We start from the raw sequence: 27,613 nt of genomic DNA on the forward strand, positions 1-27,613 counted from the left end.
ACAACCGATATTTTTCTGCAGTTGCAGATGTGGTTGCAGGTCCAAAACACAGAATAACATCAGTTATTAAGTGGGTCTCATTTACTCACCGAACACATCCATACCACGAACTGAAGAAACAGGGATCAGCAACACCAAATCTAGCTACAACAAATCTAAACCAGGCACTAGTGCCAGTACTACACGACCACTAACTGATTGAACAGCTAATAAACTAAGAAACCATTCTTGTCCAGTGCTCACTAAGCTAACTAGCTCGGAGATCGGCTGTCATCACTCATCATCTAGCAGATCAGTCGCGTGACATGTATTTGGTGACGGCCTTGGTCCCCTCGGAGATGGCGTGCCCGGCTAGCTCCCCTGGCAGAACGAGCCTCACTGCGTTCTGCACCTCGCGGGAGGTGAGCGTGGCGCGGCCCGCGTGCTTGACCAGCCGCGCCGCCTCCTCGGCGAGGCGCTCGAACATGTCGGCCATCATCATGTCCAGAATCTCCATGGTCTTCCCGGACGCGCCCAGGTCCGGGTGCACCTGCTTCAGCACCCTGTACACGAACCTCTTGTACCCCATCTCTGGCCGGCTCCCGCGCCGACGACGCCCGCGGCCGTCCTTGGATCCGTCCTCCTTCAGCGCCGTCGATTTTCTGCCCGGCTTGGGCTTCTTCTGCCTAGGCGTCTCTGGACCCTCGGCCGCGGGCTTCTTCTCAATCTGTGGCTTCTCGGTTGTCCTCTGCTCGGGCTGGTCCTTGTAGGCGTAGGGGTCCTCCTGCGTCTCCTGGCTCTGCACGGACACCGGCTCCACCACCGGCGGCTCCGGCGACTTGGGGCTGGCGTCTTGCCCCTGCCCGCCCTTCTTGGACTTCTTGGCCGCAGGGGCCTCTCCGTCGGGGGTGGTGACCTCCACCACGTGGACGGTGGTGGAGCCGTGGACGTCGACGACCTCCGGCTCCGGCTGGGTGTCGGCCGGTAGGGAGTCGGAGTCAGGAAGGATGGTAGTGGCGACCTCGACAGTCTCCTTCACCACCTTCGTCTTCACCACGGAGCTCACCACCTTGCGTCCGCGTCGCTTCGGGGCCATGGCTACCGTTGCGGGTGAGTGAACTACTGAACTGGGGTGGCCGGCGTTGGAGTGAACTGGGCTTTGCAGACCGGCGAAGACAAGTGTGCGTGAGCTTGGTTTCGCAGCTGGAGGCGGAGCTTTATGCTGGGAGCTGGGAGTGACACGCGGGACACGGTCGGACACGCGGCGCAGGTGGCACCGGCTGACCGGCGACGTGGTAACTCGTGGTAAACTGGTCTAGAACACACCACGCGTACAGTGCCTGCCGACTTGGGGTCCGTGAACGTTGTCTGAAGATAACGACCAAACCTTGTCCGAAGAGATGAGAAAAGATTTCGTTGTAGGCGCGCCTGAAGCAGGATTTGAATTTCGACCAGATTACTATGCTAGTACTTCCGGATCATTCGTCTGTTCGGTCTACCATGTTCTCGGCGCTCTCCGGAGTGACACGTTTTACTCCCCCAAGTTTTGCTTCCTTGTCGTCTCTCATGCACGCATTGGGCTCTACCAGCTGATGGGCTTCTGCACCCGGTTCCATCCTGCACTCTTTTTTTTAACGAAAATTACGTTGATCTATTAATAATCTCAACAGTAGTAAAAAAATATCTAAAAGTAATAAAAATTGTAAATAGATCATTGGACCACCTAGCGACGACTACAGACACTAGCACGAGCCGTAGGCGCGTCGCCGTCCTCACCCCTCCATCACCGCAGGCAAAGCTTGTCGTAGTAGAGCTTGTTGTAGTAGACAAACGGCAAATCGTCGTGCTAACTGCTAAGGCCCCAAAGGACCAGCGCACCAGAGCAGCAACCATCGCCAATGATGATAACTGTAGATCGGAAGAGACTGACCTGAAACCACACAATCGAACACGAAAGACGACCGGATCACGGGAGATTCGTCGGACACACAATTCCACGCGTCCTCCGCCGGCACTAGATGCACCACTGGAGCAAGGATAGGACGGGGAGGACCTTATTCTGACTTCAGGAAGTAGCCGCCGCCTCACCATCTCGAAAAAGACACCAAAAACAAACTAAACGAAGAACTGGAATCTTCCCGCCAGGCGAGAGGCTGTGGTCCGCTACACCTCCAAGACCCCAAGATCACCAAGACGGAGCGAACTGGCAGCATCGCCGGCGAGAGAGACGAACCCCTGGATGGGTTTTAGAGCTGCCTCCTGATCGTCTTGGTGTCTTGCTGTTTTCTGAGTCTCTACTGTAGCTTTTTCATCGCCCTGCATTCTTAACGCACAAGTTTTTTAACAGCTCTGCACAAACAAGTAGTTGTACTTCTGGTGGCAGTAACGCATTAACAACCACTAGTGCATCAGCGCATCTTTTCAAGGGGTGCTCTAAGCCCCATTTGCAACACAATTGTAAATGAAGGAACTCACTTAAGTTTTTTTACTACTAGTCTTCCTACTACGAGATAGCCGGGCTAGCGCTTGATCATAGGATCTCTTTAATTCTTTATGATGTATCACCGGTATCTGTTGTTTTATTTTTTTTCACTGGTTGATGTTGTACCGACCTTAGCTGATTCTTGACCTATTTTTTTTCGTGTGATGTTGATACCCTAAATAAAGTAATAAAGCGGCCATGTATGGAAGAAATTATGGCAGCTTAATATTTCAGCAGATAAGAGCGTTACATGGTCTTATACCGTGTTTGCGAGTATTGGCTAATAGACATATTACAACAACAACAACCGGTTGTCCGGTTTGCTTAGTTGGATGTGAAGATATTATGCATATTCTATTCACGTGTCTAAGAGCTAAGCAAGTCTGAGAGAAGCTAGGAGTACATGGTGGAAGCGTAGAAAGTACACACATGGAGAGAGCATCCAAGTTCCTCACCCAACAGCCATGGCTATCGGATCTCTAGCAACAAATTACTGGAGATCGAGGAAGATGCCTGCATGTCGTGACAAGGAAGCATCAAAGTGCCCGCTGGAGGGTTTCTTGAAAATTAACGTGGATGTTGCATATAGCAAAGAGGAAGGTAGAGGAAGTGCAGGTGTTGTCATAACAGATTATAGAGGGAAATTTATTGTTGCTCAAAGCAAAAAAAAAAAGTGTTTTGTTGCGGATTCCATGATGGCAGAAGCATATAAGAGAAGGACTATGTTTGGCACAACATATTGGTTGCAATAGATTTATCATCCTGTAACACCTCAAATTTCAAATAAAGGGAGAAGAACAAATCCAATTATCCAAATCTGAGAACCAACAAAAACTTTTCACATTTCATATAGTGCCCTGCATAGAACTTGTGCATTTTGAGTGATATGCCATGATGAGTGCTATCTTGTGTATGTGATGAACTCCACCACCCTAGAATGATCAAATGATGATCACCAAGCAAATAAATTAAAAAGAGAAAGAAATCAAATAAGAATAAAACCCTAAAAACCCTAACATATGGCATATGCCATTTTTACAAACTTGAACCCTAGACCCATTTGGTCTTCACCACTAATGGGAATATGTTATAAAATAGTTACTACAACTTTGAGAATCAAAGAAACACCTTTTAAATCAAAATCAAATTCAAAATATACTCACATAAGATAATGGTCATTTTTGACAATTACAATCTGGTCATCACTTTGAGCCTCTCTATTTCAAAATTTCTAAACTAAACACATCCAACTCTTTGCATGTCATCTAAGTACACAACAAAATGAACAACTTTTGTAAAGGGGACCATACCAAATTCATCTTGGATCAAGAGCTAGGATCAAGCAAAGTAGAGACTTTTTAATAAAAACAAGATCATCACATTTTTGAATTTGATCAAACCAGCCCAAATCTTGACCACCACCTGCCCTAGCAGTGACCCCTGGACCCCACCACACCGAGCCCATGCCAAAGCAACACCAAGGGAGGGCCAGGCATGGCGTGGACATGGCCATGCCGGCCATGTCGCACCTCGACGCACCTCCCCTCCCTTCTCTCCACGATCGGCCTCACCACCGTGTCCAACGCGTTGCCAAGGATCCCAGAAGATCGCCCATATCCACCATCGATCGCGAGGACGCCGACAAGCCCCGGACGACGCGCGCCCAGGTACGCCCAGGTACGCCGCGAACGGCATGGGCGACGTCACTGGCGCACGGACACGCCCGCCACGGCCACGCGGCGTTCGCCGTACCCCGACCAAGCCCGCTCGCCCTGGTACTCGACGCGCCACGCGGAGCTCGCCGGACACGCTCGCGTCACCCCCTAGCCCCTACCGTCGCCGGAGAGGACGAACGCGCCCGCCACGGCCGCGCCAGTACGAGCAAGCGCCCGACCACCGTACGCCGCCATTGACCGCGCCGTTGACGCCCCGAGGACCGCGGTGACGTCGTGAACACGACCCCGACGTCGCCTAGCCCCCTAGACCCCCGGAACGGCCGCGCCATTGTCGACCTCGCCGCAGCACCCACGGCACCTCACGCGCCTATAAAAGGAGGCCTCCCCTTGACGAGCTGAGCACACCACCATGACCACCACTCACCACCGCTTCGCCCAGCACCAGTAGCCACCCCGATTGACGCCGGAGCAAGCCCAATTGGAGGAGCGGAGCCGCCAGTACCCGGAGATCGCCGCCGTCGATTGGAGCCGCCCCTGACGACGCCACTGCTACAGGCTGCTTCCTCGTCCTCGACAACCTCGAACGGAACACCGCCGCCGCTCGCCGGAGCTCCGACGCGCTCTCCGACCCCCTACTGCCGCCGCGCCGGTGAGTTCTTCTCGCCGGAGACGACGACGGCTCTGCGCCGTTCGATCTCGTCCTAATCCAACGCACCACAGTGCTCGGTACCGCTTCGGCGTTTGAGAGCCGCTGACATGCGGGACCCTCTGTCAGGCAGCCCGCGCGGCACTGGACCGTGACTGGGCTGGCCTTGGGCCGTTCTAAACCTTTAGGCCCAGTTAGTTTTCCCGCCGGCCTATTTAATTCAAATTTCGTTTAATCAATTTTGTTTGAATTCAATACTGGACCCAACTTTGAAAATTCATAGAAACTGTTTGGCTTGGCCAAATTTAACAAACTTTATATATTTAGAAAGCTTAAGAAATTATCTACACAATGCCACTGGTTTGAACCCTAGATCTATTATAGAATTAAAAAGGAAAAATAAACAAGGCAGGGACTTTTCTGCCTTAGAATAATTATTAAAAATCAACTAAAATAGATATTTGAATAATTCCAACTCTTATAGCTCAAAAGTGACTTACACTAATTGATTATGCAATAAAATGGTGTGGTCACTTTGCATGATCATGCCCTAGATTAATTAATGGACAATATGGCTAGTTTAGTAAGTGATATTGTCCCAAATTTATTATGTAAATCATATGGAGGATTTTCCTTCATTTAAATCTTGTCCCAAATGAGTTCATGAGATGTTTGCACCTCTGGTCCAAACACTCCTATATGAATATTTGGAGATTTAAACCATTTGGAGAATTATAAAATAGTATGAGGTGATTTATCTCATTTAAATCATTTTCTCAAATAATGATAATGAAGGTTTGACTTAGGTCAATATGAATTCATATATGATTATTTGAGAAGTTAAATCTTAAGAAGATTTCAATGAGAGGAAATTATTTTCTCAAGAACTAAATGAAGATTATTAATTACACATGTAATGAGAGGAAATCACTTTCTTCAACAAAGAAAACCAATGCACCTAACTATTTTATGAGTGTGCTTAGCATAGTTTGTGTGAGATAATGATGTGCTTAGCATAGACTTTGAGTTTGTTTAGTGATTATACCTTGTATTTAAATTTAGACGCTAGCACCGGAAATTACCAAGAGGAAGGAGACTTCTACCAAGAGGAGGAAGAAGAGAACCTTGAGAACTACCAAGGCAAGATAATACTCTTGTAAAGTGCAAAGCTCACCTTGAGCAAGGCACCATGATTCTTACCTTTCTTCATACAAGCCTAGTTTATATTTACACCATACAAGTGTTACTTGTTGTGTTTTCAAAAGATAAATTCAAATTGGTCTAGAGAACAAGATTAGTAGATTAGTAAAGTTAGCCTTCTAGAGAGCCAAGCAATGTAGCACCCTTCATGATTAGTGCTAGTGCTAAAATACTAAAATTTTGACTACTCTAGATGGGAACACATGACTTGATGAAATGGAAACCTTGGAATGGTGGAGCATTCCATTGAAGGTTTTGAAGTTGATTGTGAACAAGAGAAGATAGTGATTTTTGATAAAAACCCTGATATTGGTTTGAATGCGATACCTTTCCAATTTCAAGTACCCCCACAATACCTGATTATGGGTAGGGCTTAACTGGAAGTTTATATATCTTAGTATGGGTTCCCTCTAACACACATCATAGGGGTTATGCTGAGGTTGCCTCCGTTGTTGAGAAAGATGTGAATTGAGGTGAAATTGTACGGCCAAGCCCTGTGCAGTTCCCAGGTTAACAGTTGGTTTTCACTGGGAGGCCAAGCTCATGGGGAGAGGTGCTCATACTAGGGTTTGTAAGCGAAAGGTTAAGGTTGATGATCCGCGTCATCGTGTTACGGTGACTCGGAGTTATTCCGACGGATGAAATCAAATGTTGTGGCACAAGTGTGCAACCTCTGCAGAGTATCAATCTATTCGAATAGCCGTGTCCACGGTTACGGACAATTGGAAAGGCCATACAGTTTCCAGTGTCAGTCTTTTTGAAATCTTGAGTGAATAATGAATGGTGACTTGGTGACTTGGTAGAATGACAACCATTGTGTGGGAATGACACTAATGTTCCCACTTGAGTAGCTAGTACATGCTCCACTACTTATGAACTAAAATATGGCTTATGCAAGTAAAAATAGAGTTTAACTCCAAGAGCTAGCATTTTACATTGGTATTAGTTTGCAAGTACTTGAAGTACTTACGGCTTTGTCCCTGGCTATTCAAATGGCCAGAGTACGATGATGAACAGAACTACCGCGAGGATGACCAGCAGGACGCCTATGATAACTAGGAGCTTTCGACGTCAAGCGTTGGCTCGTGGACTACGAGTCCCTTTATCTTTACGCTTCCGCATTGAACAAGTGTTTGTTCGTTGATCAATAGATCAACTATTTGTGTAATATGGATCATGTGATTCAAGTTGTAAGACTTTATGAGTTGTAATAAATAATGACTGTGATACTTAGCTATTATATCTCGCAACAACAATATTCCTGGGATTGCGATGAATGATATAATAGGCATCCGGACTTAAAAATCTGGGTGTTGACAAGTTGGTATCAGAGCCATTGTTTCACCTTAGAAAACCTTAGTTAGAATGGGCGTTCATAAAAACTAAACTTTGAAATCAAAATGAAGCAAATATTTGTGAAAACTTACCATACTCTTGTCTTTGAGGCTTTTTCCAAAACTTGGTGAACTCATGCTCTTTCTTGTTTAAATGTACTTAAAAGTTTGCCACACTTAATCACTCACTAATTTACTCCTCCATTGCACTTTCAGATGGAGCCGAATGAACCCCTCAACACCAAGTTCTACCAGCTTGGGAGTGGTGGAGACTTGATCTTTGAGCACGACCTCAACGCACTCTCTGACTTCCTTGGACGTCCTCACCCGGAGTTCCACGGGATCCAGGTGAACGACCAAGTCGGAGGCGAGTTGCAGTGGATCATCACCGCCGACCTAAGGGGCAAGCTGGAGCTTCCCACCTCAGAGAGGATTCTCTTCTCCTTCCGCGAGAGCAACTGGCTCGATGGTCTTGCACGTGGCCTTCAGGAGGGGCTTGCACGCCTCTGTGGACAGAACGTGGTTCGCATCCTTGCGTCTCGCTTTGTGCACCTCGTGAGGCGTGATGCTATGGGTGTGCCTATGGCGCTGCAGTCGCACCCACAGCTGAGGCACCATGCTGAGCATCTGGATTACATGTTGTACAACACTCAGAAGGAGTTGGACAACTTCCGTGCTTACGCGAACCGGACTCACCTTGCACTGGTCACCCATGGCGATGCCATCAAGCAGCTGTCCAAGGATCGCAACAAGCTTCGTCTGAAGTGTGCGAAGAAGGATGCCACCATTACACGCCTTCGCGCACAGATAGCGTCTCTTGAGTCCACCGTCAAGGCTCAGGAGGAACAGCTGATGGAGATAGAGGAAGACGAGGCCGGTGCTGACCTTCAGGGAGGGAACGCCTTCCTGAGTGACGACGACGATTTCGAGGAGGACGGGTTCACTGAGGAGGAGGACTACGCGTTCCTGGAGCCAGGACCTGACGATGTTGTCCCCATCGACATCGAGGATGAGGGTAGCCGCACTTGATCACATACGTAGGTGTGAGTTGTATCCCGTCCCGTGTATCGTAGCATGAAGGGTTCTTAAAACCCTGGGTATGAGTGTGTTTCCATCCCTTGTATCGTAGTCTGAGAAATGGTTCTTAAAACCATGGAAGTGTGGAATGTTAGTTTGTAATGTGTTATGTGGAATGAATGAATGTGTGTATGTCATCAAAAGCATTCAAGTTTTTACAAAGTTTTTAAACTCACCCAAAATAAACCTTAGACAATTCCCTCTTATCTTATAATCTTCTATATATTCAGATGGCCCCTCCCAATCGCAACAACAACGATGCCATGATGCAACTGCTGCAAACCCTGCTTCAAGACGAGGAGACGGAAAGAGCTGAACGTCAAGCCAACATAGCAAGCCATCGCAAAATCTTGCTCACCAAGGCCATGGGAATCATGATCACCCCGGATCCAAACTCAAGAACTTCCAGAACACCAACCCTCCGGTGTTTAGCAAGACCGAAGAACCCCTCGACGCCGACGACTGGCTTCAAACTATGGAGAACAACTTGGAGGTCGCCGGAGTCGAAGCCAATGAGAAGGTCCTGTTTGCAACCCACTACCTTGCCGGACCAGCCCGAGCCTGGTGGACCAGCACCCGTGCCATGAACGGAGGTCAAGTCATGACTTGGGAAGATTTCAAGCTCAAGTTCAGCAAGTACCATGTGCCTCCGGGTCTCATCAAGAAGATGCGGGATGAATTCCGCGAATTAAAGCAAGGAAGGATGACGGTGGTAGAATACCGCGACAGGTTCCTTACCCTGTCAAGGTACGCCCCCGATGAGACTGACACTACTGAGAAGAGGCAAGAGAGATTCCTGAATGGACTGCATGATGAGATGCAGACGGTCCTAGTCAACATTCCCTTTGCAGACCTTGAAGCCCTTGTTGACTCCGCCATCCAGATGGAGGGAAAGTTGAACCAAGCCAATGAAAACCGCAAACGCCGCATGATGCACCAGAGTGGGCCCAGCCATACTCCAAAGTATCGCCCCAGCTCAAGCGGAGGTTTTGCCCCCAGAAACACTAAGCCCCAGATGCAGACCTCACGCCCCGGATTCCAAAATCGGAGTGGAGGAAACCCCAGGCCAGGAGGCCACCACAACAACAACCACAACTACCAGAACAACACCAACAACTTCAACCGCGCGCCAATGCGAGCCCCCAACACCAATAACAGCAACACCAACACCGCTCCAAGGACTGGGAGCAACGCCATTCCTGTCGCAACCAAGGACAAGTCCACCATCACCTGCTATGAGTGCGGTGTAGTGGGACACTACTCCAACGAGTGCCCCAAGAGGCTGGCCAAGCTCGCCGGCAACACCCCTGCACCTGTTCAGCAGCAACGCCGCGTCTCTACCGGAAAGAAGTTCGCCCCCAACAACCCCAACAACCGCAACGGCCGTCTCTTTCACATGGAGGCGGAAGAAGCCCGGGAAGCACCGGATGTTGTTTTGGGTATGTTTCCTGTCAACTCGTGCACTGCCAGAGTGTTGTTTGATTCCGGAGCATCTCATTCTTTTGTCACTGAAGACTTTGCATCAACAAGTAAAATTCAACCTATCAGTTTGAAACATGTCATGATAGTTCAAATCCCCGGATCAACCACTAAAGCCAGAAAATTCTGTAAAAATGTACCCATCAGAATACATGAAGTAGAATTCTATGCCAATCTGATAATTTTGGGAACCAAAGGTTTGGAGGTAGTGCTAGGTATGGATTGGATGGCCAAGCATCATGGAATGATTGACTGTGCAAAGAAAGCCATCACCATGACCCGGTAGCTACTGGTATTATAGTAGAGCATGTCTACGAGCTGCTACCCCGAAAATTTACCCGCAACCGAGTTTAACCAAGCCAACTTTGGATCAAATCGGGGTCGTTTGTCGATACCACGATGTGTTTCCCGAAGGTTTACCCGGTATGCCCCCAGATCGGGATATCGAGTTTATCATCGAGTTAATTCCTGGAACCGGACCCATAGCCCAGAGAGCCTATAGCATGAACCCAGCAGAGCTTGTGGAGCTGAAGAAGCAACTGGATGAACTGTTAGCCAAAGGTCTGATCCGACCAAGTGCGTCACCGTGGAGATCCCCAGTGTTGTTTGTGGATAAGAAGGATGGTGCCAGTCGTTTATGTACGGACTACCGTAAGCTTAACGATGTCACCATCAAAAACAAATACCCCTTGCCAAAGATAGAAGACATGTTTAACCAGCTGACCGGTGCTGTAGTATTCTCGAAGATTGACCTCAGGACTGGATACCATCAGCTAAAGATTCGTGCCTCAGACATTCCCAAAACTGCCTTCACCACCAGATATGGATTGTACGAGTACAATGTCATGTCCTTTGGATTGACCAATGCCCCTGCTTATTTCATGAATCTCATGAATAAGATCTTCATGAACTTTCTAGATAAGTTTGTTGTCGTTTTCATCGATGACATCCTAATCTACTCCAAGTCCGAGGAAGAACATGAACAACACCTAGAAGCTGTCCTTGAGACCCTTAGAGAGCATAAGTTGTATGCTAAGTTCAGCAAATGTGAATTTTGGCTGAAGGAAGTAGGATTCCTGGGACACATCCTGTCCGCTGGAGGAATAGCTGTAGACCCCGCCAAAATCAAGACCGTTGCGTGAATGGAAAGCCCCAACCACCTGGACCGAGGTCCGCGCTTTTCTCGGATTAGCCGGATATTACCGCAGGTTTGTAGAAGGCTTTTCGAGCATCGCTCGACCAATGACCCAGTTGTTGAAGAAGGACAAGAAGTTCGAATGGACGGACAAATGTGAAGAGAGTTTTCAACAACTCAAGCTTAGACTGACCACAGCCCCAATCCTGATCATGCCGGATATCACCAAACCCTTTGACGTTTACTGCGATGCATCCAAGATTGGTCTTGGATGTGTGCTGATGCAGGAAGGAAAGGTGATATCTTATCTGTCTCGGCAACTGAAGCAGCATGAGCAGAACTATCCAACCCATGACCTCGAACTCGCAGATGTAGTCTTAGCACTGAAGGTGTGGCGTCATTACCTCATGGGTAATCGCTGCGAGATCTATTCTGATCACAAGAGCCTGAAGTATATCTTCACCCAGAAGGAGCTGAATATGAGGCAACGGAGATGGTTAGAGTTGATCAAGGACTATGATATGGAGATCCATTACCACCCGGCAAGGCCAATGTGGTAGCGGATGCGCTGAGTAGGCTGCCATGTCGGCTAAACTCAATGATAGCCGTGGAACAACCCAGCCTATACCAGGAGTTTGAGCAATTTAGAATGGAGTTAGTCAGTAAAGTATTTCTAGCCAGTATCGAGCTACAACCCACCCTGGTTGGTCAGATCAAGGAAGCCCAGAAGGGCAATGCCAGCATTGACGGGATCAAGAAGCAGATGGCTACGGGGAAAGCACCGGGATTCACCATAGATGAAGAAGGAGTTCTTTGGTACAACGGACGCCTGTGTGTACCGTCAGACTCAGAGCTGAAGAAGGTCATTCTGCAGGAAGCCCATGACACCTTATACTCTATCCACCCCGGAGGTACCAAGATGTACCAAGACTTGAAGGAACAATTCTGGTGGCATGGAATGAAGAGGGAGATCGGAAGCTACATCGCCAAGTGTGATATCTGTCAGCGAGTCAAGGCTGAACATCAGCGACCCGCAGGACTGTTGCAGCCCCTACAGATTCCCGAATGGAAGTGGGACTCCGTAGGAATGGACTTTATCACCGGGTTGCCCAAATCCAGCAAAGGAAATGATTCCATCTGGGTAGTTGTTGATAGATTGACCAAGGTAGCCCACTTCATCGCTGTCAAGACCACCTACCAAGGCCCAAAGTTAGCGGAGCTGTACATCTCTAGAATAGTCGCATTGCACGGAACCCCAAAGTCAATAGTGTCAGATAGAGGTTCACAATTCACCTCAAGATTCTGGCAGAAGGTGCATGAAGGATTAGGAACTCGTCTGAATTTCAGCATTGCCTATCACCCGCAGACTGATGGACAGACCGAGAGAGTCAACCAGATATTGGAGGACATGCTGAGAGCCTGCGTCCTAGAATATGGATCCAAGTGGGAGGACTGTCTGCCTTACGCAGAATTCTCTTACAACAACAGCTACCAAGCCAGTCTACAGATGGCCCCCTTCGAAGCCCTGTACGGAAGGAAATGTCGTACCCCCCTGAATTGGTCCGAAGTCGGAGAGAGCCAAGTCTTTGGACCTGATGTGCTTCGAGAAGCAGAAGAGAAGGTGCACAAGATCCGAGAGTACCTCAAGACCGCTCAGTCCCGCCGGAAGAGCTACGCCGACAAGAGACGCCGAGAGATGACCTTTGAGGTCGGAGATTTTGTCTATCTCAAGGTGTCACCCCTGAAAGGAATGCAGCGTTTCCAACTTAAAGGGAAGCTTGCACCCCGGTATGTCGGACCCTTCAAAGTTCTCAGCCGCCGAGGAGAAGTCTCCTATCAACTAGAACTGCCTGAAGAAATGGCGGCTGTGCACAATGTGTTCCACATCTCACTCCTCCGGAAGTGCTTAGAAGTGCCAGAGAAGACCGAGGTATTCAAGAACATCGATCACCGTTCGGTGGATATCAACCACGACCTTACCTATCGCGAAGTGCCGATTCGCATCTTGGAAGAGGCATACAGAACCACCCGCACCCGAAGCATTAAGTTTCTGAAGATACAGTGGAGCAATCATACCGAAGATGAAGCCACTTGGGAGCGGGAGGAAGATATGAGAAAGGAGTACCCAGATCTCTTTAGTACCTAAGCTTGTTTCTTTTAGATCTCGGGACGAGATCTTTTGTAAGGGGGAAGGGTTTGTAACACCTCAAATTTCAAATAAAGGGAGAAGAACAAATCCAATTATCCAAATCTGAGAACCAACAAAAACTTTTCACATTTCATATAGTGCCCTGCATAGGACTTGTGCATTTTGAGTGATATGCCATGATGAGTGCTATCTTGTGTATGTGATGAACTCCACCACCCTAGAATGATCAAATGATGATCACCAAGCAAATAAATTAAAAAGAGAAAGAAATCAAATAAGAATAAAACCCTAAAAACCCTAACATATGGCATATGCCATTTTTACAAACTTGAACCCTAGACCCATTTGGTCTTCACCACTAATGGGAATATGTTATAAAATAGTTACTACAACTTTGAGAATCAAAGAAACACCTTTTAAATCAAAATCAAATTCAAAATATACTCACATAAGATAATGGTCATTTTTGACAATTACAATCTGGTCATCACTTTGAGCCTCTCTATTTCAAAATTTCTAAACTAAACACATCCAACTCTTTGCATGTCATCTAAGTACACAACAAAATGAACAACTTTTGTAAAGGGGACCATACCAAATTCATCTTGGATCAAGAGCTAGGATCAAGCAAAGTAGAGACTTTTTAATAAAAACAAGATCATCACATTTTTGAATTTGATCAAACCAGCCCAAATCTTGACCACCACCTGCCCTAGCAGTGACCCCTGGACCCCACCACACCGAGCCCATGCCAAAGCAACACCAAGGGAGGGCCAGGCATGGCGTGGACATGGCCATGCCGGCCATGTCGCACCTCGACGCACCTCCCTCCCTTCTCTCCACGATCGGCCTCACCACCGTGTCCAACGCGTTGCCAAGGATCCCAGAAGATCGCCCATATCCACCATCGATCGCGAGGACGCCGACAAGCCCCGGACGACGCGCGCCCGAGTACGCCCGGGTACGCCGCGAACGGCATGGGCGACGTCAGCGGCGCACGGACACGCCCGCCACGGCCACGCGGCGTTCGCCGTACCCCGACCAAGCCCGCTCGCCCCGGTACTCGACGCGCCACACGGAGCTCGCCGGACACGCTCGCGTCACCCCTAGCCCCTACCGTCGCCGGAGAGGACGAACGCGCCCGCCACGGCCGCGCCGGTACGAGCAAGCGCCCGACCACCGTACGCCGCCATTGACCGCGCCGTTGACGCCCGAGGACCGCGGTGACGTCGTGAACACGACCCCGACGTCGCCTAGCCCCCTAGACCCCCGGAACGGCCGCGCCATTGTCGACCTCGCCGCAGCACCCACGGCACCTCACGCGCCTATAAAAGGAGGCCTCCCTTGACGAGCCGAGCACACCACCATGACCACCACTCACCACCGCTTCGCCCAGCACCGGTAGCCACCCCGATTGACGCCGGAGCAAGCCCAATTGGAGGAGCGGAGCCACCGGTACCCGGAGATCGCCGCCGTCGATTGGAGCCGCCCACGGCGACGCCACCGTTGCTACGGCTGCTTCCTCGTCCTCGACAACCTCGAACGGAACCCCGCCGCCGCTCGCCGGAGCTCCGACGCGCTCTCCGACCCCCTACTGCTGCCGCGCCGGTGAGTTCTTCTCGCCGGAGACGACGACGGCTCTGCGCCGTTCGATCCCATCCTAATCCAACGTACCACAGTGCTCGGTACCGCTCGGCGTTTGAGAGCCGCCGACATGCGGGACCCTCCGTCGGGCAGCCCGCGCGGCACTGGACCGTGACTCGGGCTGGCCTTGGGCCGTTCTAAACCTTTAGGCCCGGTTAGTTTTCCCGCCGGCCTATTTAATTCAAATTTCGTTTAATCAATTTTGTTTGAATTCAATACTCGGACCCAACTTTGAAAATTCATAGAAACTGTTTGGCTTGGCCAAATTTAACAAACTTTATATATTTAGAAAGCTTAAGAAATTATCTACACAATGCCACTGGTTTGAACCCTAGATCTATTATAGAATTAAAATGGAAAAATAAACAAGGCAGGGACTTTTCTGCCTTAGAATAATTATTAAAAATCAACTAAAATAGATATTTGAATAATTCCAACTCTTATAGCTCAAAAGTGACTTACACTAATTGATTATGCAATAAAATGGTGTGGTCACTTTGCATGATCATGCCCTAGATTAATTAATGGACAATATGGCTAGTTTAGTAAGTGATATTGTCCCAAATTTATTATGTAAATCATATGGAGGATTTTCCTTCATTTAAATCTTGTCCCAAATGAGTTCATGAGATGTTTGCACCTCTGGTCCAAACACTCCTATATGAATATTTGGAGATTTAAACCATTTGGAGAATTATAAAATAGTATGAGGTGATTTATCTCATTTAAATCATTTTCTCAAATAATGATAATGAAGGTTTGACTTAGGTCAATATGAATTCATATATGATTATTTGAGAAGTTAAATCTTAAGAAGATTTCAATGAGAGGAAATTATTTTCTCAAGAACTAAATGAAGATTATTAATTACACATGTAATGAGAGGAAATCACTTTCTTCAACAAAGAAAACCAATGCACCTAACTATTTTATGAGTGTGCTTAGCATAGTTTGTGTGAGATAATGATGTGCTTAGCATAGACTTTGAGTTTGTTTAGTGATTATACCTTGTATTTAAATTTAGACGCTAGCACCGGAAATTACCAAGAGGAAGGAGACTTCTACCAAGAGGAGGAAGAAGAGAACCTTGAGAACTACCAAGGCAAGATAATACTCTTGTAAAGTGCAAAGCTCACCTTGAGCAAGGCACCATGATTCTTACCTTTCTTCATACAAGCCTAGTTTATATTTACACCATACAAGTGTTACTTGTTGTGTTTTCAAAAGATAAATTCAAATTGGTCTAGAGAACAAGATTAGTAGATTAGTAAAGTTAGCCTTCTAGAGAGCCAAGCAATGTAGCACCCTTCATGATTAGTGCTAGTGCTAAAATACTAAAATTTTGACTACTCTAGATGGGAACACATGACTTGATGAAATGGAAACCTTGGAATGGTGGAGCATTCCATTGAAGGTTTTGAAGTTGATTGTGAACAAGAGAAGATAGTGATTTTTGATAAAAAACCCTGATATTGGTTTGAATGCGATACCTTTCCAATTTCAAGTACCCCCACAATACCTGATTATGGGTAGGGCTTAACTGGAAGTTTATATATCTTAGTATGGGTTCCCTCTAACACACATCATAGGGGTTATGCTGAGGCTGCCTCCGTTGTTGAGAAAGATGTGAATTGAGGTGAAATTGTACGGCCAAGCCCTGTGCAGTTCCTAGGTTAACAGTTGGTTTTCACTGGGAGGCCAAGCTCATGGGGAGAGGTGCTCATACTAGGGTGTGTAAGTGAAAGGTTAAGGTTGATGATCCGTGTACTGTGTTACGGTGACTCGGAGTTATTCCGACGGATGAAATCAAATGTTGTGGCACAAGTGTGCAACCTCTGCAGAGTATCAATCTATTCGAATAGCCGTGTCCACGGTTACGGACAATTGGAATGGCCATACAGTTTCCAGTGTCAGTCTTTTTGAAATCTTGAGTGAATAATGAATGGTGACTTGGTGACTTGGTAGAATGACAACCATTGTGTGGGAATGACACTAATGTTCCCACTTGAGTAGCTAGTACATGCTCCACTACTTATGAACTAAAATATGGCTTATGCAAGTAAAAATAGAGTTTAACTCCAAGAGCTAGCATTTTACATTGGTATTAGTTTGCAAGTACTTGAAGTACTTACGGCTTTGTCCCTGGCTATTCAAATGGCCGAGTACGATGATGAACGAGAACTACCGCGAGGATGACCAGCAGGACGCCTATGATAACTAGGAGCTTTCTGACGTCAAGCGTTGGCCTGTGGACTACAGAGTCCCTTTATCTTTACGCTTCCGCATTGAACATGTGTTTGTTCGTTGATCAATAGATCAACTATTTGTGTAATATGGATCATGTGATTCAAGTTGTAAGACTTTATGAGTTGTAATAAATAATGACTGTGATACTTAGCTATTATATCTCGCAACAACAATATTCCTGGGATTGCGATGAATGATATAATAGGCATCCGGACTTAAAAATCCGGGTGTTGACACATCCAATCTGATAATATTCAAGTGCAACATTTTATAGCTTCAGGGTTCAATAAAGTGTCATATGAATTTTGTCCAAGGAAGTTAAATTCGGTGACTCATGAGCTAGCTAGGAACTGTTTTCAGACTTTTAATTCTTGTATTTGGAACGATGATCCTCCTAGTTTTATTATCACCTCTTTGATAAACGATGTAAGCATGTTTGGTATGAAATAAAGCTAGCCGAATGGCATTTCTTCAACAAAAAAGTGATAAAGCAGCCATATGCATCATGCAGAGGGTATCCCACGTTCCAAAAAGAAATATCTACCTTGTTCTTAATGTTGTAAGCCTATTTGGGATCTCAAATTTTCACCTTAATGAGGTGACACCAAATGCCAACTCTTGTTTTTCATCAATGCATCATATTCATCTTCCTTAGCCATTCTCCACCTTGAATCCTCAAGGGCTTGCTCTAGATTTTTTAGGTTCACCTGTAGATCACAACATAGCCTAACATTTCCCTTTCTGAAGATGTGAAACCGGACGACTTAATTGAGATGGCGCTAGAGTAGCTGCTGAGTTGGTTTTTTTTTTTTTTTTGAAACAGTAGCTGCTGAGTTGTTAAGCGCAGAAGATTGTAGTATTCGTTTTCAAGTTTCCCTTTTGTGAACAACAAAATAAAAGTTGTTGCAGGTCCAAAACACAGAATAAATTAATAAGCAAAGCAAAATAATACTGTCAATCTAAATGGCAACACTTCCTTAATTTGCCCTGCTGTGGTCGTCTACCAGTTAGGCACAAATACACTACTACTGTTTCAGACTCAAGTCCATGACCTGATCTGACCTAACTAGCCAGTGAGAAACAACTTAATTACAGCAGCAGCCATCGACATCTCTCTGTACACTGAGTCAATGGTGCTTTACACACAAAAACGCTGGTATTTTGAATTATGTTAAGTGGACAGGTGAAATCAGTCCCAACCCATCAGCATGTTCATGACCCCATCAACAATCTTGCTCCGCGCCGAGCACGAGAGCTCGTGATCATGCTCGCCCAGGTGCACCCGGTACACCTCCCACTCCCTGTCATCCACCACATGCCTCCCAATCTCGGCCTGTAACCATATAATCATTGTTATCACAAGGATACATCTCTTGTTATGTTAATGCGCAATTGCTCCAGTGACGATTATAGGTGTGCAACTGTTAGGTACTAGTTGTAGCTGTTAGATACGAGTACGGATAGGCAATGGACTGCATACCAGGAAGATCCGCTTGTGGAGATTTTTGAGAGCCAGGGTTATGTCGTAGAACACCAGCGGTCTGCCCTTCCCGGACACTTCAACCGGGTTCGCCACCAGTAGCTCCATGTCAGGGCCACGGTCCACTAGTGCCACACGGAGTGGGCGCAGGAGCTCCATCCTTAGGCGAGAGCACAGCGACCTCTGTTTCTGCTGATCGAGGATCTTCTTCCCGTCTGATTGCACCGCAAACAGATCTAACTCGCACCTGCCCTTCTGGCCCGCGTAGAATCGGCCATATGAAATCTGATAGGAAACAGGTTTCCCTAGTCACTATATACCCGAAAGAATAGATAAAATATGTTATTTATTTTAGGTTATACTGTTGTTACCTGGATGCTGCAGTCCTTCAATGTCCTCATGATGTCATATACGAGGCCCTTATGGTCAACACACTGGATCTGAATAAGGGTGTGTACGGGGCTGAGGGAATTGTCCATTGTGACCGACAGGCAACTGTTGGACCTTGAGTGGCTCAATTGCCCCTCTATGAGATCTATATCAAACATCTGTTCGAGGACATGTGGCGACAGCAATGCGGAAGCTTGGATGCAAGAAGACATGTCTTCTGTCGCAGAATCAATCTCACAGCTTGTCACCGAGTCGCCCAACACACCCTGAAGTCTTTCGTAAGCTTCTTCCCTTCTGTTCTTTGTGTGCAGCAGTTCCCTGAAATCATTTGCACGAGTCAGGCTGATGCATGAGGTGTCCATTCATCTACCTTCACAAAGGAATATCATGCTTATGCTGAAAATGATGGACCTTACTAAACACAAACCACACAACTCTTAAATTTCAAAATATGGAACTGACAAGATATAAACCACACAACTCTTATACTCCCTCCGTCCCACCAAAATAGTCTCAACTTTGTTAAAATTTGGATGGATCTACCTACTAGATACTGTCTAGATGCATCTAAATTTTGATAAAGTTGGGACAATTTTGGTGGGACGGAGGGAGTATTTTAAATGATATACTGCCCCAGAATAGTAGTTGACCAGTTTAGAGGATAGACCGTACTAAACATGATTAAACAACTGAAGATAGTCTGATTACATTATAAAAACATGACTGAACAACGTCATACTGCCCCAGAATAGTAGTTGACCAGTTTGAGGATCATATATTCTCATCATAATATCGCAAGGATAGTTCTTCATATAGCACTTGTGAAACAGAAACACTGTTTAAACAGCAGTTTGTTAAAATTAACACACACAAAAATGATGTATCAGGATAAGAAACGTACCTAGCATCTGTGATGAAGAAAAGATCCATCACTCTGCCATCAGGTGTGGTGGAGACCTTCACCCTTCTAATTGTGAGTTCCATCTCGCACAACACACGTGTCACGTCTGCAGAACAAAGAATTCCCAGCAAGAAAGTCTGGATCAGACATTTTTAACACGGTTAAATCCTTCTGTACCCTTTGAGAAAAATAATATATTTGTATCACATGTCCATCTAAACCTCCATTTTATGACTAGGCATCCTAAGTTCATTACTCCGTACAATTTTCGAACAAAGTACCATGGTTGCAAGTTGTTACTGTGAGCTGTCTAAACAACATGAGTGCAAGATGAAACTGAAAAACAGGAATGCATAATGATTACAGAACATAAACATGACTTCTGGCTCTTGCTGTGAGCTGTCTAACCCGAGAAATGAATTCAGTCAATGGTCAGTCAGACAGGTAAAGATATGTTTTCCAGTGATAGTACACACTAGTGCCGTATTACTTTCTTGTAAAACGGCATCGACATCAAATCGAGCACCTCGTAGCTGCGGCGATATCAAGCTAACACTAATTAACAACAATATAGCTAATTCGACGCAAAGGGATGAAGTGGGGAGGTGAAATCTACTATACCATGCAAGAGGCCCATCCTGTCGAAGCAGCAGAACTTGAGCAGGAAGACCTGTGGCGCGGCGGGCGCGAGATCATCGGGTTCGAGGTATGAGCTGTCGAAGCCGAAGGACGCCGCGGCGGGGCAGAGCTCGACGAGCCTCTCCTTGAGGAGGTCCCACGCCATGGGCACCCGCCCCCGCCCCCTCGGCACCACCCACAACACGATGTAGCACCACCTCCCGTCCGTGCTCATGTCTGCCACACGCAGAATACACAACATTTTTCCAGTTAATAAGAAAAAAATGGAATCTTGAGAACGTTTGTGGAGGAGTGACAGACAGACCTCCCTTGAGGATGTTGAGGCCGAAGAGGAGGACGACCCGGCAGAGGTCGCATCCAAGGCCCGTCTTGTCGGAGCAGCTGACGGTGACGACGGTGGGGTCGTCGTCGGCGTCCGGGTGCTGGATTTGGACCACCTCGTCGCTGGGTACCCCCATCCCTAGCTATCAACTGCCTCCTTTTCTCCCTCTCTCTGGGAGTCGGGGGCAGCAGAGCAGAAGCAACCAAATCGAGGCTGTGCAAGAAGAAATCTTGGGTTGCTCCGCAAAGGGGGATTCGACTTGTTTAGTCCGTCCCTACTTATGGGTTGGGAGACAAAATTGGCGGGAGCGGCGGCGGCGGGAGGGGGATCTTTGTCACCGGAAGGGAAGGAGACGAGGAATCTTGGTGAGAGGATTCGCCGCTCAGTCTTGGCATAATTGGATGGCAAAGATACGGAAGGATATTATCCCAAATCCCTTTGGTTTGGAAGCACGTCCGGTCTTGTCTGCTGCGTGCGTTCAGCCAACTAACAATAGAGGTCATATATAAAACTAGCACTCCGGCAGCCTACATACAACACATTGTTTTTTGGTTTAAAAGGTGTCACCTCCCCGAAAATATCATGGTAGACATGGTACACATGAATCTAAATTTCCAAGCTTCTCAAAAATCGTATTTCAAAATTTCAGAAAAAAATTAACATAAACTAGGCGCATACATATTTCCTTGATATTTAATCATGCAAACTTTCACCGAAAAAATATAATTGTATGCTGCATACACACAAAAAGATATAATTGTATAATCTGACCCGGAAGACCTCTACAACCCTTTGGGAACAGGGATCACCGCACGCGCGCCATTGCAACCTAAACATATGGGGTACTTGCAATCCTCAACAAATGGGGTAGGTCCTAGTAGTATTTGTATTTCACCGGATGTTAGGCTAAATAAAAGTACTGCCATTACTAAAATATTTTCTATTGAATACTTCAGAAAACATCTGACATCTGTCCTGCTTCCTAGTAGGTTGAATGTTCAAACTTGAGATCAACGTCTAACTAATAGTCGTGTCGTCCTTTCTCAACAATATTTTCCAACAATGAAAGAGACATCATCTTCTTTTAATACACTACTATACTTGTATAGTATATGGCCATTTGCAAAGCAGCAACGGAGATAAACACTATTGTGCAGACGTCTCGAGTGTCGGCTCTGACCCGGAAGACCTCTGCAACCCTTTGGAAACACGGGTCACCACACGCACGCCATTGAAACCTCAACATAGGGGTACTTGCAATCCTCAACATAGGGGATAGGTCCTAGTAGTATTTGTATTTCACTGGATAGGCTAAATAAAAGCAGTGTCGTGACTAAAACATATTCTTTTTATTGAATACTTCAGAAAACCTCTGTCCTGCTTCCTAGTAGGAGGAAAGTAGGCGGAATGTTCAAACTTGAGATCAACGTATAAATAATAGTCGTGTCGTCCTTTCTCGATAATATTTTCCAACAATGAAAGAGACATCATCTTCTTCTAATACACTACTGGTATAGTATATGACCATTTGCAAAGCTGTTACGGAGATAAACACTAACTTTATCTTCCAATAAAGTTCAAATATTTACGTGTCACTCCAACAGACCGCTAACAATCCACACAAGTCAAGCTAAAAAGTAAGCAGCTTACCTACAAAAGAGAGCAAGCAGCCGGCTAGGCAAGACACTCCAGCTCCATCCGCATGGACGATCAGAGCCTCTCTAGCATTGATAATCACATCCACATCGATCCGGACAGAGATTTGGTGCACATGGGCACCAGTGATCTCGTTTTTTAAATAAAAATAAAAATAATAGTTTTGAGTTGTAAAAAATTCTGGAAAAAATTCCACACATAGTCAATGATGTATCCCACAAACGGGCAAAAAATCAATTTCAAATACTTAATATTTTGAGCTACACAAAAATGACAAAATTGTAGATCTGAGTAGTCATTTTCAAATCTCCAAAACATATCAGAATTTGTTATTTTTGTCCAGGCCAAAATAAAACGAATTTCGGATTGGGATTTTTCATGATTGTGGGATGTATCAATGGTAATGTACATATTTATTTTCATGATTTTTTATAACTTGTAAAAATATTTTTAATTTTTTTTAACTAAGCGAGAACACTGGAGCCTGTGAGCTAAAAGCACTTTTCGCATCCACATCCCACTATACAGTGCCCCTACAGGCTGGGAGCCTGCAAGCACTAGACATAAATGGTTTTCTTCAAGTTGTACAAAAATAACAATTATGAATGGGCATTTAGTCTTTTACGAAAGCGAAGTGTGCCACTCCGTGCAAGGTTCACGTCACTGTCTTGATTTTTCCTCCACGCCTTTTTATGGAGTGGCAACCATTGTTAAACTTGCCACTTGTACGCAGCGGTAGAAAAAAAACTCCACGTTGATAGAGATCTGGTACTCCCTCCGATCCTAAAAAAGTGTCGGAATGACGATTTTGCAAAATAGTCCGCGGTTTTCTTTATCTACCCGCACTCCTCCCTAGTCGTGACGGACGGCCCGCAGCATCTCAGCCGCAACCGCTGGCCTCTCTTGTTGTGCTCCCTTCTCCCCCCTAACGCTCCAGGCTGAGAGCGGCGGCGCGCCCACAGGCAGGAGGCAGGAGGAGACCCGCTTGCGTCGCGGCGGGCTTGCTCGACCCAGCGGGCGCTGCGCGCTGCTCCGTCGAGCTCGCTTCACAGCGGCGTCGCGCGCGTGCCCGACGATCTGTTGCCCACCTCCACGACGGGACGCACCAGGAGGTGCTCAGCCGCCAGATCCCATTCCTTCCTTCCCTGCATCCGCGATCTGACGAGGAGGAGCTGGCCGGAGGAGGCGAGCGAGCAAGCAGATCGATCTTTTCGGCCAGAACGCGGAGGCGGGCGATCGATCGATCTTGCCGGCCATAACGCGGACGCCAACCAGCGCGGAGGTAGACGAGCGGATCGATCCGGCTCTCTAGTGCGGATGCGAGCGATCGATGCCTCGATGGATTGATCAATCCGGCCGACCAGCGCGGAGGCGTGTGAGCGATTGATCCATCCGGCCGACCGGCCAGAACGCGGAGTCCAGCGACTCCAGCTGCCTTTTCAGATTCTACAAGGGCTTAAGTGTAAAACGTTAACTGTATTAAGCATCCGACAGTTTTTTCGGATCGGAGGGAGTACAAATTAATTAACAACGGCAATACATATGGTCCGTCCGTCTAATCCCGTGTCATTGTCGTACGCGTCGTCCTCAACTGGATACTACCGATCGATTCATCGATCTGTGGAGGCCTAGCTTGTCAATGTGCTCATCCGAACTACACACATGCCCTGCTACGTCATCAATCAATGTTATCTTGCGTCACTAATGACTTGCCATATTTTTTCCTCCTCTTGGTCACTACTGTGTTACTCATGCATGCATCCTACGGTACATAGGAAAACACGATGAGCGAAGAAATATTTTTTTGAGGGAGGGTGAAGAAATTATTAAGGAAACGCCAGCCTGGTAGTGGTAGCTAACCGAAAGTTTCCCCTACAGCCTCGTCGGTTTAATCCGTAAGAGGTACGGGTTGATCTGGATTACGGCCCAGCCCTTGATGTCCAGCCCGGCGAGTTGTTTTTTCCAGCCCAGTAAAATTATGGTGTTCAGTTACTCCCTGCCTAGTATGAAAAAAAAGTTACTCCCTACCTGTAAACTCATCCCATCAATTTATATTAACTAGTAAGCTTGCACGTGCCATGCACGTCTCGGCTAATATGAACCCAATATAATGGAAAAAGTAGAACAATCAATGTTTTTTTGAGATAAATACATAAAGGTATACTTTAATAATTGAAAGATGTCATCAAAATTATAAGCTTCAGAGTGGTAGCATAGCCAATCAGAGAGATTAACAGAACTCGGAGAATAACATGGATCTTTGTGGTAATTAGGAGCTACCATGGAGGAAGGAAACCAACATGTTTTTTTTCTCCATACAGTTATCCAGATGACCGGTTGCACCACAAGATGGAAATGGTTCAAACATGCAACTGCCAGCAACATCAAACTAAATTGTAGCAAATTAAACCACACAGAGGATAATACACTTGAAATGGTTAACTGACTGTTTCTTGGATAGTAATGAAACGGAATAACAGTGAGTGCCAAAAGACTTATCGTAGTCAATTTCATGGCCGCTAAATCACGTTCACTTATGGCCGTTAACTGCTGATCGATATCCTATGTCCCGAGTGCTCCGAAAATAGAATATTCTTTTCTCACAACACCAACCTGTCAAAGGTATATCACAGATACTGCCACAACATGGTAAAACAAACTCTGAAAAAGAGGACTTGTGTATTTATCTCGAAATAACAATAATACCTCAATCTTTCTAAGTAGACCTGAAATCGTGCAAAGCAGAAATCGCAATCTACGAAAATAGATACATAGTTAATGGAGAGTAATAGACTCTTCTACATGACTATATGAACAAAAAAAAATCTCTTCGATATATAAATGATTAGCTTTAGTAGCATAAGTACATCCTAGTTCAGTTGTTCGCCTGATGGTAAATTTATCTGAACAATTTCTTCATGTGTGAACCACTACTTATTGCTAGTAACATGTGTAACAGAAAATTTATTGCTTCCTGCTACTTATGTCCTCTCCTAGAACAACCAAAAGAGCAAAGGAGACAGTATTAGTATTTATTCTCCAAACTCAATCGAGATATAAGAAGCAAGTTCATCAACTCAATAAACCGAGCAATATACAACACAAATGCAGTAACCTTGGGTTAACAAAACGGTAGTCTTCATAAACACTACCCTTTCTGCAGATTCATTCTTCTAACTTAGCGAGATAACAGATTCATAATATAGGAAAGACAGAAAACAGTATTTACAACAATATGAAACCTGTTGAGAAATGTAAAAGCTCTCCAGGTGTTGTTAACTTCCAAATAGATGCAATAAAAAGACACAAAAAGAACACAACTATCTCATCCATCCATGGACTGGGTGTTGCTTATATCCTTCAATGGAGAATATGCCCAGTTGGAAGTGGAAGATGACATAACAATAAATCTTCCTTCCCATGACCTGTGTAATGCAATATGTATTATATTAAATCAGGCATGCAAATCATGTCTAAAATAAGTGTCACAATTTGTTGCTGAACGAATAGAGGAGGTAAAAGGAATTTAACACTGGATATTGTACCTGCATCAGCAAATGGTTGTGCTACCCGTGGTGGTGCAGTAGAAAATGGCTAATGGAGAAGTCAATTGGCAAATCAAGATGAACATCCGCGTTCCATCCAAAAAGAGGTAAGTGCTACCCGTGGACGTGGAGTTGTGCCGTGGTTAATTTACAATACTGAATAATAACTCATCTTTTTTGGTGGTGCCCCAAACACAGTATACACTCCAGAAGTGCATAAACATATTCCTCCTAAACAGCAGTCGTGTGTGGGTGGATCGGATCATCGGATACTGATTGCAGCATGGCAAACGTTGCAAATGAAATAAGATGCTAGTGCATGATTCAGTCAAAGTTGCTACTTGCAGATCGAAGTATACTCACGATGCTATAGGATCCATTGGTTCGATCTATTCCAAGATGTGCCTGAGCGGCCGCGACAGATTTTGCATCTCCTGTTTGGAGAAACGGTGGCATTGTTGCTTGCGGCAAGCGACTGTCCGTGTTTCTTGTGCGCGCGCGGCAGCCTGCGAGCATAGAGGTGTGGGGATGTGGAGGCACAGGGCACGACGGCGGTGGGCGTGGGCATGGGGTGCAGAGGGCGGCGGCCCGATCGTGGGCGGTGTCGTGGATCACGGAGGGTGAAGAGCACAAACGCACAGATTGCGAGGAAAGCAAGATTAGCGGAGTCAGTTTTGACTCGATTACGATGGATATCGAGTATGTGATCGTCTGAAGTGATGACGCCGCGTCTGACGAAGGAAGGAGGTGGGGAGAATGGAGAGATCGTGTGTGTATGATGTGACTGGATGTACGGTGTAGATGTAATTTTCCTACGGCATTTCGTGCCTTTATAAGTAGTAGAGATTTAATCTTGAAACTTGTCTTCCCCACTTGGCAAGTGGAAAAAAACCACGACGAGAGGACGCTAGTTAGCGAGCGAAGAAGGGGCACGAGACAGCGAGCTTGGCTAAGATCCTGTGCTTTAATCTAGGCACAGGAGACCTAACCGAATATATTTTTAAACATATGGATTAGAAGGGTTCGGCAAAATGGATTGGATGATCACTCTGAATCAATCAAATCCATGTCTAGATTGGATCCACGGTGGGATTCAATCCCTTGAAAACAAACTAGGCCTACTTGGTGAAAGATTTCCGGTAGACGGTAGAGTGGCAGCATACATTTGATTTTTGCTTTTGAAAAGGAGGTTGAACGAGAACCTCTGACTCAGCTGGACGGTTGGACCGCTTGTTGCACATCTGAGGGTACCATCACCGAACCCCTGAAAACGCAATGAAGCAGCCAGCCCAAAGCCCAGTTCAAGGACTCACTCGTGTGGCTTCGCACAAAAGGGCGCGACTAAATGGAAACGGACGCGGGAATAAGAGAAAATAAACTGTGCGAGAAGGAGATCGCGAGCGGCAAATGATCTGGTCGCCAAGGGGGTTGCTTTGCTCGTGAATCTCATGTAAATGATCGGCTCACCGGTGCTATGCTTTTCAATGCTCTGTTTGTCAATCTCAGTCTTTCTATGTTTCTCTTTCTAACTGATTTGCTTTTAATCAGTGATTAAATTCAAAATTGCTCTTAATTTGTGCTTAATTTCGAATTGGGCCCAAAAGAAAAGTCGTAGTACATGGTCATACCTTT

General features: G+C 46.2%; 2 protein-coding genes across 2 annotated transcripts; both read right to left on the minus strand.

The window, feature by feature from the left end:
- Positions 1-292: 292 nt before the first annotated feature.
- LOC124704741 (histone H2B.3-like) lies at positions 293-1,075 on the minus strand. The gene has a single exon (XM_047237003.1). It carries the CDS (start codon positions 1,073-1,075, stop codon positions 293-295), a length of 783 nt encoding a protein of 260 aa, XP_047092959.1.
- Positions 1,076-17,948: 16,873 nt separating this feature from the next.
- On the minus strand, positions 17,949-21,238 carry LOC124694183 (ACT domain-containing protein ACR10-like). Its single transcript, XM_047227197.1, has 6 exons — positions 20,763-21,238; positions 20,441-20,674; positions 19,820-19,925; positions 18,900-19,236; positions 18,529-18,813; positions 17,949-18,381 (listed from the first exon to the last, which is right to left on the minus strand). The coding sequence occupies exons 1-6, from the start codon at positions 20,914-20,916 to the stop codon at positions 18,238-18,240; spliced, it is 1,260 nt and encodes a 419-aa protein (XP_047083153.1). The 5' UTR covers positions 20,917-21,238; the 3' UTR covers positions 17,949-18,237.
- Between the last annotated feature and the right edge of the window lie 6,375 nt (positions 21,239-27,613).

This window comes from Lolium rigidum, chromosome 3 (assembly GCF_022539505.1).
Source record: "Lolium rigidum isolate FL_2022 chromosome 3, APGP_CSIRO_Lrig_0.1, whole genome shotgun sequence".
Taxonomy (NCBI): Eukaryota; Viridiplantae; Streptophyta; class Magnoliopsida; order Poales; family Poaceae; genus Lolium; species Lolium rigidum.

Coding starts and splice junctions, on each gene's coding strand:
- LOC124704741 (XM_047237003.1), bottom strand. CDS start 1,075: ATGGCCCCGAAGCGACGCGGACGCAAGGTGGTGAGCTCCGTGGTGAAG.
- LOC124694183 (XM_047227197.1), bottom strand. CDS start 20,916: ATGGGGGTACCCAGCGACGAGGTGGTCCAAATCCAGCACCCGGACGCC. Junction 20,675..20,762: donor CCTCAACATCCTCAAGGGAG/GTCTGTCTGTCA, acceptor TGCGTGTGGCAG/ACATGAGCACGGACGGGAGG. Junction 19,237..19,819: donor TTCTTCATCACAGATGCTAG/GTACGTTTCTTA, acceptor AAATGATTTCAG/GGAACTGCTGCACACAAAGA.